General features: G+C 38.2%; 1 protein-coding gene across 4 annotated transcripts in view; it reads left to right on the top strand.

Annotated features, from left to right (window-relative positions):
* The window catches only part of LOC138763643 (sterol O-acyltransferase 1-like), a 66,964-nt gene that overhangs the window by 33,947 nt on the left and 19,795 nt on the right, over window positions 1–13,222 (top strand). For all 4 annotated transcript variants that reach the window (XM_069938142.1, XM_069938139.1, XM_069938140.1 and 1 more), the window contains 4 exons: window positions 8,466–8,748; window positions 11,253–11,328; window positions 11,629–11,713; window positions 12,628–12,673. In XM_069938142.1, the coding sequence (XP_069794243.1) occupies window positions 8,466–8,748; window positions 11,253–11,328; window positions 11,629–11,713; window positions 12,628–12,673 (490 nt within the window). The remainder of the gene's footprint in view (window positions 1–8,465; window positions 8,749–11,252; window positions 11,329–11,628; window positions 11,714–12,627; window positions 12,674–13,222) is intronic.

Below are 13,222 nucleotides of genomic sequence, written 5' to 3'. Positions count from 1 at the left end.
TCTGCAAATTTTCGTGCTTCTTCTGGATCCGAGAATAGTCTGTTTTGTTGTCCTGGAATAAATATTTTCAATACCGCTGGATGCTTTAGTATAAATTTATACCCTTTCTTCCATAAAATCGCCTTTGCTGTATTGAACTCTTTTCTCTTCTTTAGGAGTTCAAAACTTATATCTGGATAAATGAAGATTTTTTGCCCTTTATACTCCAGTGGTTTGTTGCCCTCTCTTACTTTTTCCATTGTCTTCTCCAGTACCTTTTCTCTTGTAGTATATCTTAGGAATTTTACTACAATAGATCTTGGTTTTTGTTGTGGTTGTGGTTTAGAGGCCAATACTCTATGTACCCTTTCTATTTCCAATTCTTGCTGTAGTTCTGGACATCCTAGGGTCTTAGGGATCCACTCTTTTATAAACTCCCTCATATTCTTGCCTTCTTCATCTTCCTTAAGGCCCACTATCTTTATGTTATTTCTTCTGTTATGGTTTTCCATTGTATCTATTTTTTGAGCTAGTAGTTCTTGTGTCTCTTTAGTTTTTTTATTAGATTTCTCCAATTTCTTTTTTAAGTCTTCTACCTCCATTTCTGCTGCTACTGCCCGCTCTTCCATCTTGTCCATTTTCTTTCCCATTTCTGTTAAGGTCATCTCCATTTTATTTATTTTCTCTTCTGTGTTGTTTATTCTTTTTCTTAAATCCTAAAATTCCTGTGTTTGCCATTCTTTAAATGACTCCATGTATCCTTTAATAAGAGCAAGTATATCCTTTACCTTGCCTTTCTTTTCTTCTTCTATTTCACCATACTCTTCCTCTTCTTCTTCCTCTGGGTTGGCCATCTGTTGTTTCTTTGTTGCCCTTTCCTCCTCTTCTTTCTTGTTTCTATTGTCTTCTGTTGTCTCTTCTTGCTGCAGGTGTTCTGCAGCTGTCGTTGCCGGCTGTGGAGATCGACTCCCCAGCTGGTCCCCCCTCCCATCGGTGTGTTTTTTTTCATGCGCATCGCGCATGCGCGACTCCTCGCGCATGCGCGATTGCGCACTTTTACTCGGCTCTGCGAGCCATTTTTGTAGTTCTATTTCTACCGACCTGAGGAAGCGGGCTTCTCTCTCCACAGCGGGCCTCTTCGGACAGGTAAGGCCTTTTCCTTCTTCCTCCGTTGTCTTCTCTTCCTCTCTTCTTACCGTTGATTTTAATTTTTCTTTTTTTGTCGCCATCTTCTTTCCACCTTTATACTCACGTTTCTTTAACTTTTATTTCTGTGCCTTTGTGTTTTCTCTTGTTTTTCCCGACTTTTCTGGAGAGGGCTGGAGTTCACCGTCCGGCCACTACTCCATCACGTCACTCAATGTTTTATAGAATTCTATTGGAAATCCATCCTCTCCTGGTGTCTTATTATTTGGTAATTTTTTTATTATCTCTTGTATTTCTACTATTCCAAATGGCTTTGTTAATTTATTTTGTTCCTCTATTTGTAGTTTTTGGTAGCTCAATTTTAGTTAGAAATTCATCTATTTTCCCTTCTTTCCCTTCGTTTTCAGTTCGGTTAATTGTTCATAGAATTCTCTAAAGTTTTTCTTGATCTCTTTTGGATTATATGTAATTTGTTTGTCTTTTTTCCTTGATGCCAATACCATTTTCTTAGCTTGTTCTGTCTTAAGCTGCCATGCTAGAATTTTGTGCGTTTTTTCACCTAGTTCATAATATTTCTGTTTGGTCTTCATTATATTCTCCACCTTGTATGTTTGTAGTGTTTCATATTTTATTTTTTTATCTGCCAATTCTCTTCTTTTAGTTGTATTTTCCTTCTTTGCTAATTCTTTTTCTATATTTACTATTTCCCTTTCCAACTGCTCTGTTTCCTGATTATAGTCCTTTTTCATCTTGGTTACATAACTTATTATTTGCCCTCTAATGAATGCTTTTATTGCATCCCATAGTATAAACTTATCTTTCACTGATTTCGTATTTATTTCAAAATACATTTTAATTTGTCTTTCAATAAATTCTCTAAAATCCTGTCTTTTAAGTAACATGGGGTTTAATCTCCATCTATACATTCTTGGAGGGATGTCCTCTAACTTTACTGTCAATATTAAGGGTGAATGGTCTGATAGTATTCTAGCTCTATATTCTGTTTTTCTTACTCTATCTTGCATACGAGCTGATAACAAAAATAGGTCTATTCTTGAGTATGTTTTATGTCTAGCCGAGTAATATGAATATTCCTTTTCCTTTGGGTGTTGTTTCCTCCATATATCCAAAAGTTGCATTTCTTCCATCGATTTAATTATAAATTTGGTTACTTTGTTCTTTCTGTTAATTTTTATCCCAGTTTTGTCCATATTTGAATCCAAATTCAGGTTGAAATCCCCTCCTATTAATATGTTCCCTTGTGTATCTGCTATCTTAAAAAAAATATCTTGCATAAACCTTTGATCTTCTTCGTTAGATGAATATATATTGAGTAGATTCCAATACTCCGAATATATCTGACATTTTACCATTACATATCTCCCTGCTGGATCTATTATTTCCTCTTCTATTTCAAATGGCACATTTTTACTAATTAATATAGCTACTCCTCTTGCTTTTGAATTATACGATGCTGCTGTTACGTGTCCTACCCAATCTCTCTTTAATTTCTTGTGCTCCAATTCAGTTAAATGTGTTTCTTGCACAAATGCTATATCAATTTTTTCTTTTTTCAGTAAATTTAGCAGTTTCTTCCTTTTAATTTGGTTATGTATTCTGTTAATATTTAAAGTCATATAGTTCAGCGTAGCTATTTTATGCTTTGTTTATCTTGCCTTTCCGTTTCTCCATCATTACCTTTCCTTCTTATCCATTTCTGCTTTCTTGTTTTGAACACTTTATAAGACAACATTTCTAAAACATCAAACATTTTCCTTATTATCCTATTTAAAACTTATTTAGCCCCAATCTCCCCTTCCCCTCCTGAGTTGTCCTTTATCCCTTGTCGGACAACCACATCTCCCCTCTCCATTTGGATTTGCGAATTCACTCGCAAATGTCAGCTGATTTTGCAGTGACCATAACTCCTCCCCACCCCGCCCCCCAGAAAAGATTTCAATTTTCATATGTAACAAAGGTCACTCTTTTAATTCCCTCCTTATTCCCTCTATTCCATTTCCCTCCCTTATTAATTCTTGTCTATACTGTATATATTTTCCTCTAAATACGGATACATTCATGTATGCACATTATACATATACACACATATACCTTTTTACCCACATACATATAGATCGTGGTCATTTTTACTCTTATTACATGTCTTCATCTCTCTGCTTGTTTTGTAGTTGTTCTGCAAATTTCCTTGCTTCCTCTGGATCCGAGAATAGTCTTTTTCCATAAGATCGTTTTCGCTGTATTGAACTCCTTCCTCTTCTTCAGGAGTTCAAAACTTATGTGTCTTTTTAGTTCGCAGTCTTTTGTACACTCGTTACACGTCTTCATCTCTCAGTCTATTTTGTAATTGTTCTGCAAATTTTCGTGCTTCCTCTGGATCCGAGAATAGTCTGTTTTGCTGTCCTGGAATAAATATTTTCAATACCGCTGGATGCTTTAGTATAAATTTATACCCTTTCTTCCATAAAATCGCCTTTGCTGTATTGAACTCCTTTCTCTTCTTCAGGAGTTCAAAACTTATTTTCGCCCTTTGTACTCCAGTGGCTTGTTGTCCTCTCTTACTTTCTCCATTGTTTTCTCCAGTTCCTTTTGTAGTATGTCTTAGGAATTTTACTAAAATAGATCTTGGCTTTTGTTGTGGTTGTGGTTTGAAGGCCAATGCTCTATGTGCCCTTTCTATTTCCATTTCTTGCTGTCGTTCTGGACATCCTAAGATCCTGGGGATCCAATCTTTTATAAACTCTCTCATATTCTTGCCTGCTTCATCTTCCTTAATGCCCACTATCTTTATGTTGTTTCTTCTGTTATAGTTTTCCATTATATCTATTTTCTGAGCTAACAGCTCTTGTGTCTCTTTAACTTTTTTATTAGATTCCTCTAATTTCTTTTTTAAGTCCTCTACCTCCATTTCTACTGCTGCTTCTCGTTCTTCCACCTTGTCCATTCTTTTTCCCATTTCATATAAGGTCATATCTATTTTGTTCACTTTCTCTTCTGTACTGTTTAATTTTTTAAATGAATCCATGTATTCTTTAATAAGAGAAAGTATATCCCTTGTCTTGCCTTTCCCTTCTTCCATTTCACTGTACTCTTCCTCTTCCTCTTCTTCCTCTGGGTTGGCCATCTGTTGTTTCTTTGTTGTCCTTTTCTTCTCTTCTTTCTTGTTTTCGTTATCTTCTATGTTCTCCTCTTGCTGCTGCTGTTCTGCAGCTGTCATTGCCGGCTGTGGAGATCGACTCCCCAGCTGGTCACCCCTCCCGTCGGTGTGTTTTTTTGCATGCGCATCGCGCATGGGCGTGGAGTCGCGCATGTGCGGTTGCGCACTTTTACTCGGTTCAGCGAGCCATTTTTGTAGTCCACTTTCTACCGACCTGAGGGAGCGGGTTTCTCTCTCCACCGCGGGCCTCTTCGAACAGGTAAGGCCTTCTCCTTCTTCTTCCGTTGTCTTCTCTTCCTCTCTTCTTACCGTTGGTTTCGATTTTTCTTTTTTCGTCGCCATCTTCTTTCCACCTTTATACTCACTTTACTTTAATTTTTATTTTTGTGCCTTTGTGTTTTCCATTATTTTTTTCGACTTTTCTGGAGAGGGCTGGAGTTCACCGTCCGGCCACTACTCCATCACGTGACTTCCCCCCTTTGTGTGGTGACCTTGAGGGAGGTATGAAGTAAATCACAAAATTCTGTACACACTGGTTGAAGTAAAAAAAAAACACACAATGATAGGCAGCTCAGCATTGTATAGCAAAGGTAAAGATACATAACCGACTTTTCGGGCTTGAGCGCTTCAGCAAAGTATGAGAAAATGCCAGAAATCATCCGAATTAGAGAGTACGGTGTAGGGGGTGGGGGGTTGGTGACAAAGGCAGGAGGAGAAAGAAGGGAGGGGAGAGTAGCATTGAGGGGGAGGAGGGATGGCTGAGTGAATGGAGGAATTGGAAAGACAGGAAAAGGGGGAGGGGAAAGAAAAGGCAAGCAGGTTTAGTGCAAGGCAGTAATGTCAATGTTAATGCTATCTGGCTGGAGGATGCCCAGACAGAAAATAAGGTGTTTTTCCTCCAATCTGCGGGTGGACAGGGTACACAAGGCTGTGGACAGACATGAGCGCGGGAGTGTGACTTGAAATTAACATCAGTTATATATCTTTTGGTACGCAGAGGACACTGTTTGACCTACTGAGCTTCCCCGGTATTGTGTTTTTAAGGGATGTATGGATTTGGAACCCAAAGTCCCTCAGTACATCCACACTCTTAATTAACAGAACATTAACCCTGTACTCGGCCTTTCAAAATACATCACCTTGCACTTTTCCAGATTAAACTTCATCTGCCACCTTCTCGCCCAACTCTGCATTCTGTCTATATCCTTTTGTAATCATTGACAACCTGCAGCTCCAAGAACAACTCCTCCAACCTTCATATCATCCGTAAACGTACTAACTCACCCTTCCGCCTCTTCATCCAGGTTATTTATAAAAATCACAAAGAGCAGGGGTCCCAGAACAGATCCTTGAGGCACTCCACTAGTCACTGACCTCCAGGCAGATTACTTTCCTTCCACTACTACACTTTGCTTTCTTCCTGCAAGCCAATTTTTTAATCACGCATTGAAGGTTCTATGACTCTTTGAACAAGTTTCTCATGGGGAACCTTGTCAAATGCCTTGCTAAAATCCAGATGGACCACATCTACTGCACTACCCTCATCAATTTCTTTTGTTACCTCCTCAAAAAACTAAATTAAGCTTGTGAGGCACGACCTTCTCTTCGCAAAGCCATGGTGACTAATCTTGGGTAAATTGTACTTCACCAAATGCTCATAAATATTATCCTAAAGAATCCTCTCCAATAGTTTGCACACCACTGATGTAATTCCCAGGATTCTCCCCATGACCTTTTTGAAACAAGGGGAATACATTTGCCATTCTCCAATCCTCCGGCACCTTCCCTGCAGCCAAAAAGGTTTCAAAGATTAAAGCTACTGCCCCAGTTATCCCTTCCCACAGCAACCTGTGGTATATCGTGTCCAGCCCTCGGGACATCATTCTTAATAATTTTAAGAAGATCCCACACTTCCTCTTCCTCTTAATCTCAACACTGTCCAGCACACAAGCCTGTTCTATTCACCCTGATGAAAGTCCTTTTCTCTTGTGAATACTGAAGGAAAATATTCATTTAAGACCTCCTCCATCTCCAGGCATATGTTGTCTCCTTTAACCTTTAGCAGGCCCACCTTCATTGTAGTCATTCTTGTGTTCTTCACATACCTAAGTCCTTTCTTAAGCTCCTTCCTGGCAACCATATATTTCTCATGAGCCCTTCCTGTTTCCTGCCTCCTATATCTAATATATGCTTTCTTTTTCCTCTTGACTAGCTGCCTCACCTGTTTCATCAACCACGGCTCCCTTTTCCTACCATCTTTTCCTTGTCCCAGTGGAACAAATCTATCCTGAATGTAGCATACGTGGACCCAAAACTTCCTCCACATTAGTTCTGTGCTTTCAGCCTTGAGCATTTGTTTCCAATTTAATCTTGCTAGTTCCTGCCTCATCCCATCATAATTACCGTAGCCCTTCTCCAATTAAGCACTTTCCCCTTTTATCTATTTTTATCCTTTTCCATACAAATGCTAAAACTCAGGGATTAAGGGGTAGTCAACATGGCTTTGTGCATGGTAGGTTGTGTTTAACCAATGCTTTTCGAGGAGGTTACCAGGAAAATTGATGAATGAAAGGCTGTGGATGTTGTCTACATGGAGTTTAGTAAGCCCTTGACAAGGTCCCACATGGGAGGTTAATCAGGAAGGTTTAGGCACTAGGTATTCATGGTGAAGCAGTGAACTGGATTTGAAAATGGCTGAATGGGAGAAGCCAGACTGGAGGTCTGTGACTCGTGGTATGTCTCAGGGATCATTGTTGTTTGTCATCTACATCAATGATCTGGATGATAATGTGGTAAATTGATCAGCAAGTTTGTAGATGACACTAAGATTGGAGATGTTGTGTACAGCGAAGAACGTTTTCAAAGCTTGCAGATAGATTTGAACCAGCTGTAAAAATGAGCTGAAAAATGGCAGATGGAATTTAATGCAGACAAATGTGAGGTGCTGCATTTTGGAAAGATAAACCAAGAAAAGTTGTACACGGTAAATGGTAGGACACCGAGGAGTGTAGTAGAACAGAGTGATCCGGGAATACAGATACATAATTCCCTGAAAGTGCTGTCACAAGGCATATTGGCCTTCAAAAATCAAAGTATTAAGCATAGGAGTTGGGATGTTATGGTAAAGTTATACAAGACATTGGAGAGGCTAAATTTGGAGTATTGTGTTCAGTTTCGGTCACCTTACCACAGTAAAGAAATCAATAAGATAGAAAGTGGGCAGAGAAGATTTACTGGGATGTTGCCTGGACTTCAGAAAATGAGTTACAGGGAAAGGTTAAATAGGTTTGGAGTGTAGAAGAATGAGGGAGATTTGATAGAGGCCTTTAAATATGAGGGGGATAGACAGAGTAAATGTAGATAGGCTTTATCCACTGAGGGTAGGTGAGATACAAACCAGAAGACAGGTTAAGAGTGAAAGGGGAAAAGTTTAAGGGGAACATAAGGGGAAAATTCTTCACACTGAGTGGTGGGAGTGTGGAACATGCTGCCAGCTTAGGTGGTGAATGCAGACTCAATTTTAACATTTAGGATGAATTTGGACAGGTACATGGATGGGAGATGTATGGAGGGCTATGGACTGGGTGCAGGTCAGTGCAACTAGGCAACAAAAAATGGGATAGAAGGGCCAAAGAGGGCTGTTTCTGTGCTGTAAATTTCTTTGTCTACAAATCAGACTGAAATTTCCTTCAGATTCATACCAATAGCTTTATTGCTTTGTGTATCAATTAAAGATGATTTTGACTGAGGAAGTAGCATGTTCAATTTAAACCTAGTGTGTCTTCAAGCATGCATTTTTTCCTGTCTGAGTATTTGCTTAAGATTTGAACTGTATGCTTCCTATTAGCTTGTGATATGTGAAATATTTTTCTAGCTCCTTAAATTAGAATTTGTGCCAGGTAATGGTTTATTAAGTTGTTTGTATGTGGTTTGCATTGGGTATGGCTTGTGACAGTAAAATAATTTTACAATTGCATACAGGCACATAATTAAGTAATTTATGATTTTTATTATTTTTTTGACTATGAACATGGTTAGCACAACTTCTGCTTGATGATGCTTGAACTATTTCATCAGTAAACTATCTCAATCTAATGTTGTTGAATTATAATATGGATATCTAATGTGCTCATCTTTTTCCTGAATGTTATTTTTGTCTCTACAGGCTGGTCCTTGACTTTGATCTTTTAGTTTATGCCTTTGGAAGATTCCCAATTGTCATTTCCACTTGGCTTTGTATGTTCCTTTCGACGCTTCTCATTCCATATGGCTTGTTTGTACAGTGGGCATCGAACTACCAGGCAGCAAAATACAAGGTTCTACGGACAGTGTTCTTTGGTGTCTTGTTCTTGTTATTTCAGACACTAGGCCTGTGGGCTGCCCCAGTCTATACTGTCATCCATTTTCATCTGCCTCCAGCTTCCCGATTCATTGTGATCTTGGAACAGGTAGGTACTTTTTTAGGTTTTCTAAAATGATGCTTTATCTCAATAGAATCTTGTGTTGGTAACTCAGACTAAAGAAACCATCTTCTGGTACTTGTAGCATGTTGCCATTTGGTCAATCATTTTTCTGATTCAGGAGCATTGGTTCCAATATGAACATTTTGTTGGGGACCTGAAATCCACATTAGAGGAAGATCTAATAAGATAGAACATAAAACTGTACAGCACAGGAACCAGCCCTTTTCTCAATTATGTATGTGCTAATCATGGTGTCAAATGTTTTAAACCTTGTTTGTTTCAAATCTAATTCATGAATTCTTGGATCAAAGTGGGATACTAGTATTCAATTACTTTTTATTACTGACAGGAGAGACATTCTGACTTTAAGTCTCGGGATGATATTCCTTGTGTACCCACTCAGGATCATTCTTGTAGATTTCAATATGAATTAAGTACATAGAACATAATATTTGTCATTGAAAATATACGAACTTGCTTGTAGTTAATTCCTACATAGCCACATTTATCATACTGCAATTTTCCCTATAAACTGCAAATATTTGTTGGAATAAAAATTAATAGGACTACAAAAGGAATTAATTGATTCAGAACTTGTATTTCCTCAAATTCTGGACTGTGTCTTTCCTCATAGCCAAATAAAGTAACACAACTTTATGGCTGGATTTTTCATGAAGCTCTTTTGATGATTGCACCTTTATTGGAACCCAAAAGAAATTAAAAGGAAGTAATTTTTTTCCTCATTTTTCCCCCACAATCATTACCTCTCCCTGAAGCACTTTTTTTCATTTTTGCAACTGCTCACAATTCACTTAATTCACCACAAATTAATATCCTAAAATGCCAGTATTTTCATGGATTTTTGATTTCAGATTTATTGTCACATATAACCCTGAGATTCCATTTTCCTGTGGACATAACAGAATTACCACTAATTGGTAGTGAAAAAATTAAACTATACACAATGTAAGCATATAAACAAATAAAAGAACTGTAAACAGATAACAAATGTGAACAATCTGTGCAATACAGAGAGAACAAAAGAAATTCAATAAAGTGCCCAAGTAAGAGTCCTTAACTAAGTCTCTCATTGAGTTTGTCGTTGAGAAGTCTGATGGTGGCAGGGTAGCAGCTGTTCCTGAACCTGGTGATGTGAACCTTGTGGCACATATACCTCTTTCCTGATGGCAGCAGTGAGAACAGAGCATGTGCTGAGTGGTGTGGGTCTTTGATGATTGCTGCTGCGCTCTGGGAGAGTTTTACCTGTGATGTCCTGGGCTGTATCCACTACCTTTTTGAGGGCTTTACACTCAGGGGCATTGGTGTTCCCATTACCAGACCGTGATGCAGTCTTTCCATCAAACCTCTGTAGAAATTTGCCAGGGTTTCTGGTGTCATACCAAACTGCTGTAAACTCCTGAGGAAGTAGAGGTGCTAACGTGTTTTCTTCACGATGCCATTGGTATGTTGGATCCAGGAGAAATCTTTTGAGATGACTTCCAAGAACCTAAATTTGCTCACCTTCTCCACCTCTGATTTTTTTTCCCCCAATGATCACTGAATTGTGTACCTCTGGCTTTCCTTTCCTGAAGTCAACAATCAGCTCCTTAGTTTTAGTGTCATTGAGTGCATGGTTGAGATGCCTGATTTGCATAGTTTGTGTTCTCCAATAATTGAGGCACTGCTTTATTGACTGTCTCACAAGGTGACACAAATTATCAGGTGCCACAAAATAATACAAAAGTATACTTGTTGAGTTCAGTAACACTCACAGCCAAGTCTCTCCTTGGAGTAGCAAATAAAGGCTTAATTTTGAAGGTATTCCATGATCAACTATGAATGCATCCTGGATAAAATAAATCTCAATAGTATTGTTTCCTAGCAATCATTATTCCCTATCAGGATATCTCAAGTGCAGAATGCGCAGTTGGTTGATAGGATTGCATGTTATTTGATTCCACTTTTTAAAAATTCCTTTTTTATTCCATGCTGGTGCTAGTCAACATGCTGCTTTCTGTTTCCCTGTTGTTCAAGCAACTGGTAAAATTGGGCACTTAGTGGCATTCCATGAATTTAGAAGATGACTAAATCATCTACATTGGTGTTTTTTTAGGCTAGGTCATGTAAAGCTGGCAAATTTGCTTCCCTGAGGGATGTGTTAACTACTGTGGTATTTTTAAATTTCATGGCTATAATCATTTAATTCATTGAATTTAGATTCAAACTTTGATTTAAAGTTGTGTCCCCAGATCACTGTTGAAATTTTCTGTATGGTACTTCAGTAACTTACCACTCTGTTATCCTTGCTATTCAGATTAAAAAATTGTATCTGCCATCTCTGTCACCAAATTAAGTTTATTTCACAAAAGTGGAGGTTGACATTGGGGCACATGTTTGGAAGGAAAATCTAAAACATTTGCATGGACTCTTGCAGTGCTGCTACCTGATCTTGGTAGAGATTAATGGATTTTAAATTTTGATTTCATTAGGTCCGCCTGATGATGAAAGCACATTCCTTCATACGGGAGAACTTCAACAGGGTGGCAGTGAACAGAGATAAAAATGGTGAATTTGACTATTTTGTGCTTTGTTAATAATTTGCTTTGTCTACTACTTGGTGCTTTTCCAAAGTAAGTTTGCTGTGTTGAAGGACTTTCAAATGCCATTAAGCCACAAAATTGAACAGTTGTTGCATATGACAATTTAATGATATTTGAGACAAAAACTGTATAATGATTAAACATGCAAGACACATTTAGCACACTGCTATAAATCTCAGTTTTGCTGTGCAGAATTCCACCAGAGATATTAAATGTTCTCAGAAAATTCTGCTGCATTGATCTGAAATACTAATCCTTGTTTCAGGTGGCATTCAACAAATACCACAGTTTTCCCATTACCTTTACTTCCTTTTTGCTCCTACTCTCATCTATCGGGACAACTATCCAAGGTAAGTGAAGTCAGGCATTTGTAATGGACTTTAGTGAAGTCTTTGACAAGGTCCCACCTGATAGGCTGGTCCAGAAGGTCAGATTGCATAGAATTCAGGATGAGCTGGCCAATTGGTTACTGAATTGGCTTGTTTGTTGGAAACCGTGGTGCAGGGTATTTATTCACATTCAAGGCTTGTGACCAGTGGTGTGCTGCAGGGATTATTGTTGGGTCCATTGTTATTTATCATCAATGTTAATGACTTGGATGACAATGCAGTTAGTATGCTTAATGGCACCAAAATTGTGTTTTGATGCACAGTGAAGAAGATTATTTAAGATTGCTACTGAACCTAGATGAAATGAGAAAGTGGGTCAAGGAAGGGCAGAAAGCACTTAACACTGAGAGACATCTTAAGAGGGTGCTGGATACATGGGGCAAGCTGCCAGAGGAAGTAGATGAAATGGGAACAATTTTAATGTTCTAATGACCCTCCTTTGAGAGAGTGTGATCCAGATTTTTGCTCTAACTATTTTGCTTTGGTAAAAATAGATTCAGTTGAAGTGCACCACTTGTTAAAACTGAGGTACAAGATTTAAAAACAGTTCAATGGGTTCCAAATGCTGGATATTTTTAATGAAAAACTACAAAATTGTGGTTTTTCAAATGCTGAAACCCAATCTTCATTTGATGTTTGGTGCAATGCTTCTCAGTACTAAGGTTCAGCTTTTGCTTTGCATGATAGAAGCTGTGACTAATGTTAATCTTGGTATGTTGCCTCTATAACTGTTTCTGGATTTCATAAAATGCAAGTCGATGTATTTCTTAAAATCTATCCAGCCTTTGGATTGGATAGAAATTTCAAAGAAAGAAACCTATTAAATCTTATGTTTCTCACCATCTATAATTGAAATTTCTTTTTTTTTTGTACAGAAATCCTACAATTAGATGGAGCTATGTTGCTTCAAAATTTGCTCAGGTAATGTTTTGTGTACATTTAGTTATTTCTGACAAACACCATGATGCTCTGAGATACTGGATCCCTCATGGGCTACCACATTTCATGTGTACTCTCTATTGGTGTATGTGTGGATGTATTCCATAGGGTTCTTATCCATTATATTGTTCATAGCCACAGGCAAAAATATTTTTAATAAAAACAGTAATAAAGTTGTCAAAGCTTATCAGATTGTTGAATGCTGCCACATGGATTTCAGCAGGGTCTTGGACACATGCATGTTAGGTTCATTTGGAAGATTTGATCACATGACTTTCAAGGTTAATGTGATTAGTAAGCTTGAAGATTACTTCAAAATTGGTGGCATAGTGGACAGTGACATAGGCTAACTAGGATTTCAATGGGATCTTTGTCAACTAAGCAAGTAGGCTAAGGAATAGCAGATCACATTTAAATTGGACGTGAGATGTTGCAATTTGCTCAATCAAACTAGGGAAAAATTTGCCCAGTAAATATCAGGCTCCCGGGGTATTGTTGCATTGTTCTCTGAAGGTGGTAGCACATGTAGAC

The sequence above is a fragment of the Narcine bancroftii genome, chromosome 5, assembly GCF_036971445.1.
Source record: "Narcine bancroftii isolate sNarBan1 chromosome 5, sNarBan1.hap1, whole genome shotgun sequence".
NCBI lineage: Eukaryota > Metazoa > Chordata > Chondrichthyes > Torpediniformes > Narcinidae > Narcine > Narcine bancroftii.
The sequence above is the reverse complement of the archived record's forward strand: the minus strand, read 5'-3'. Positions and strand labels throughout refer to the sequence as shown.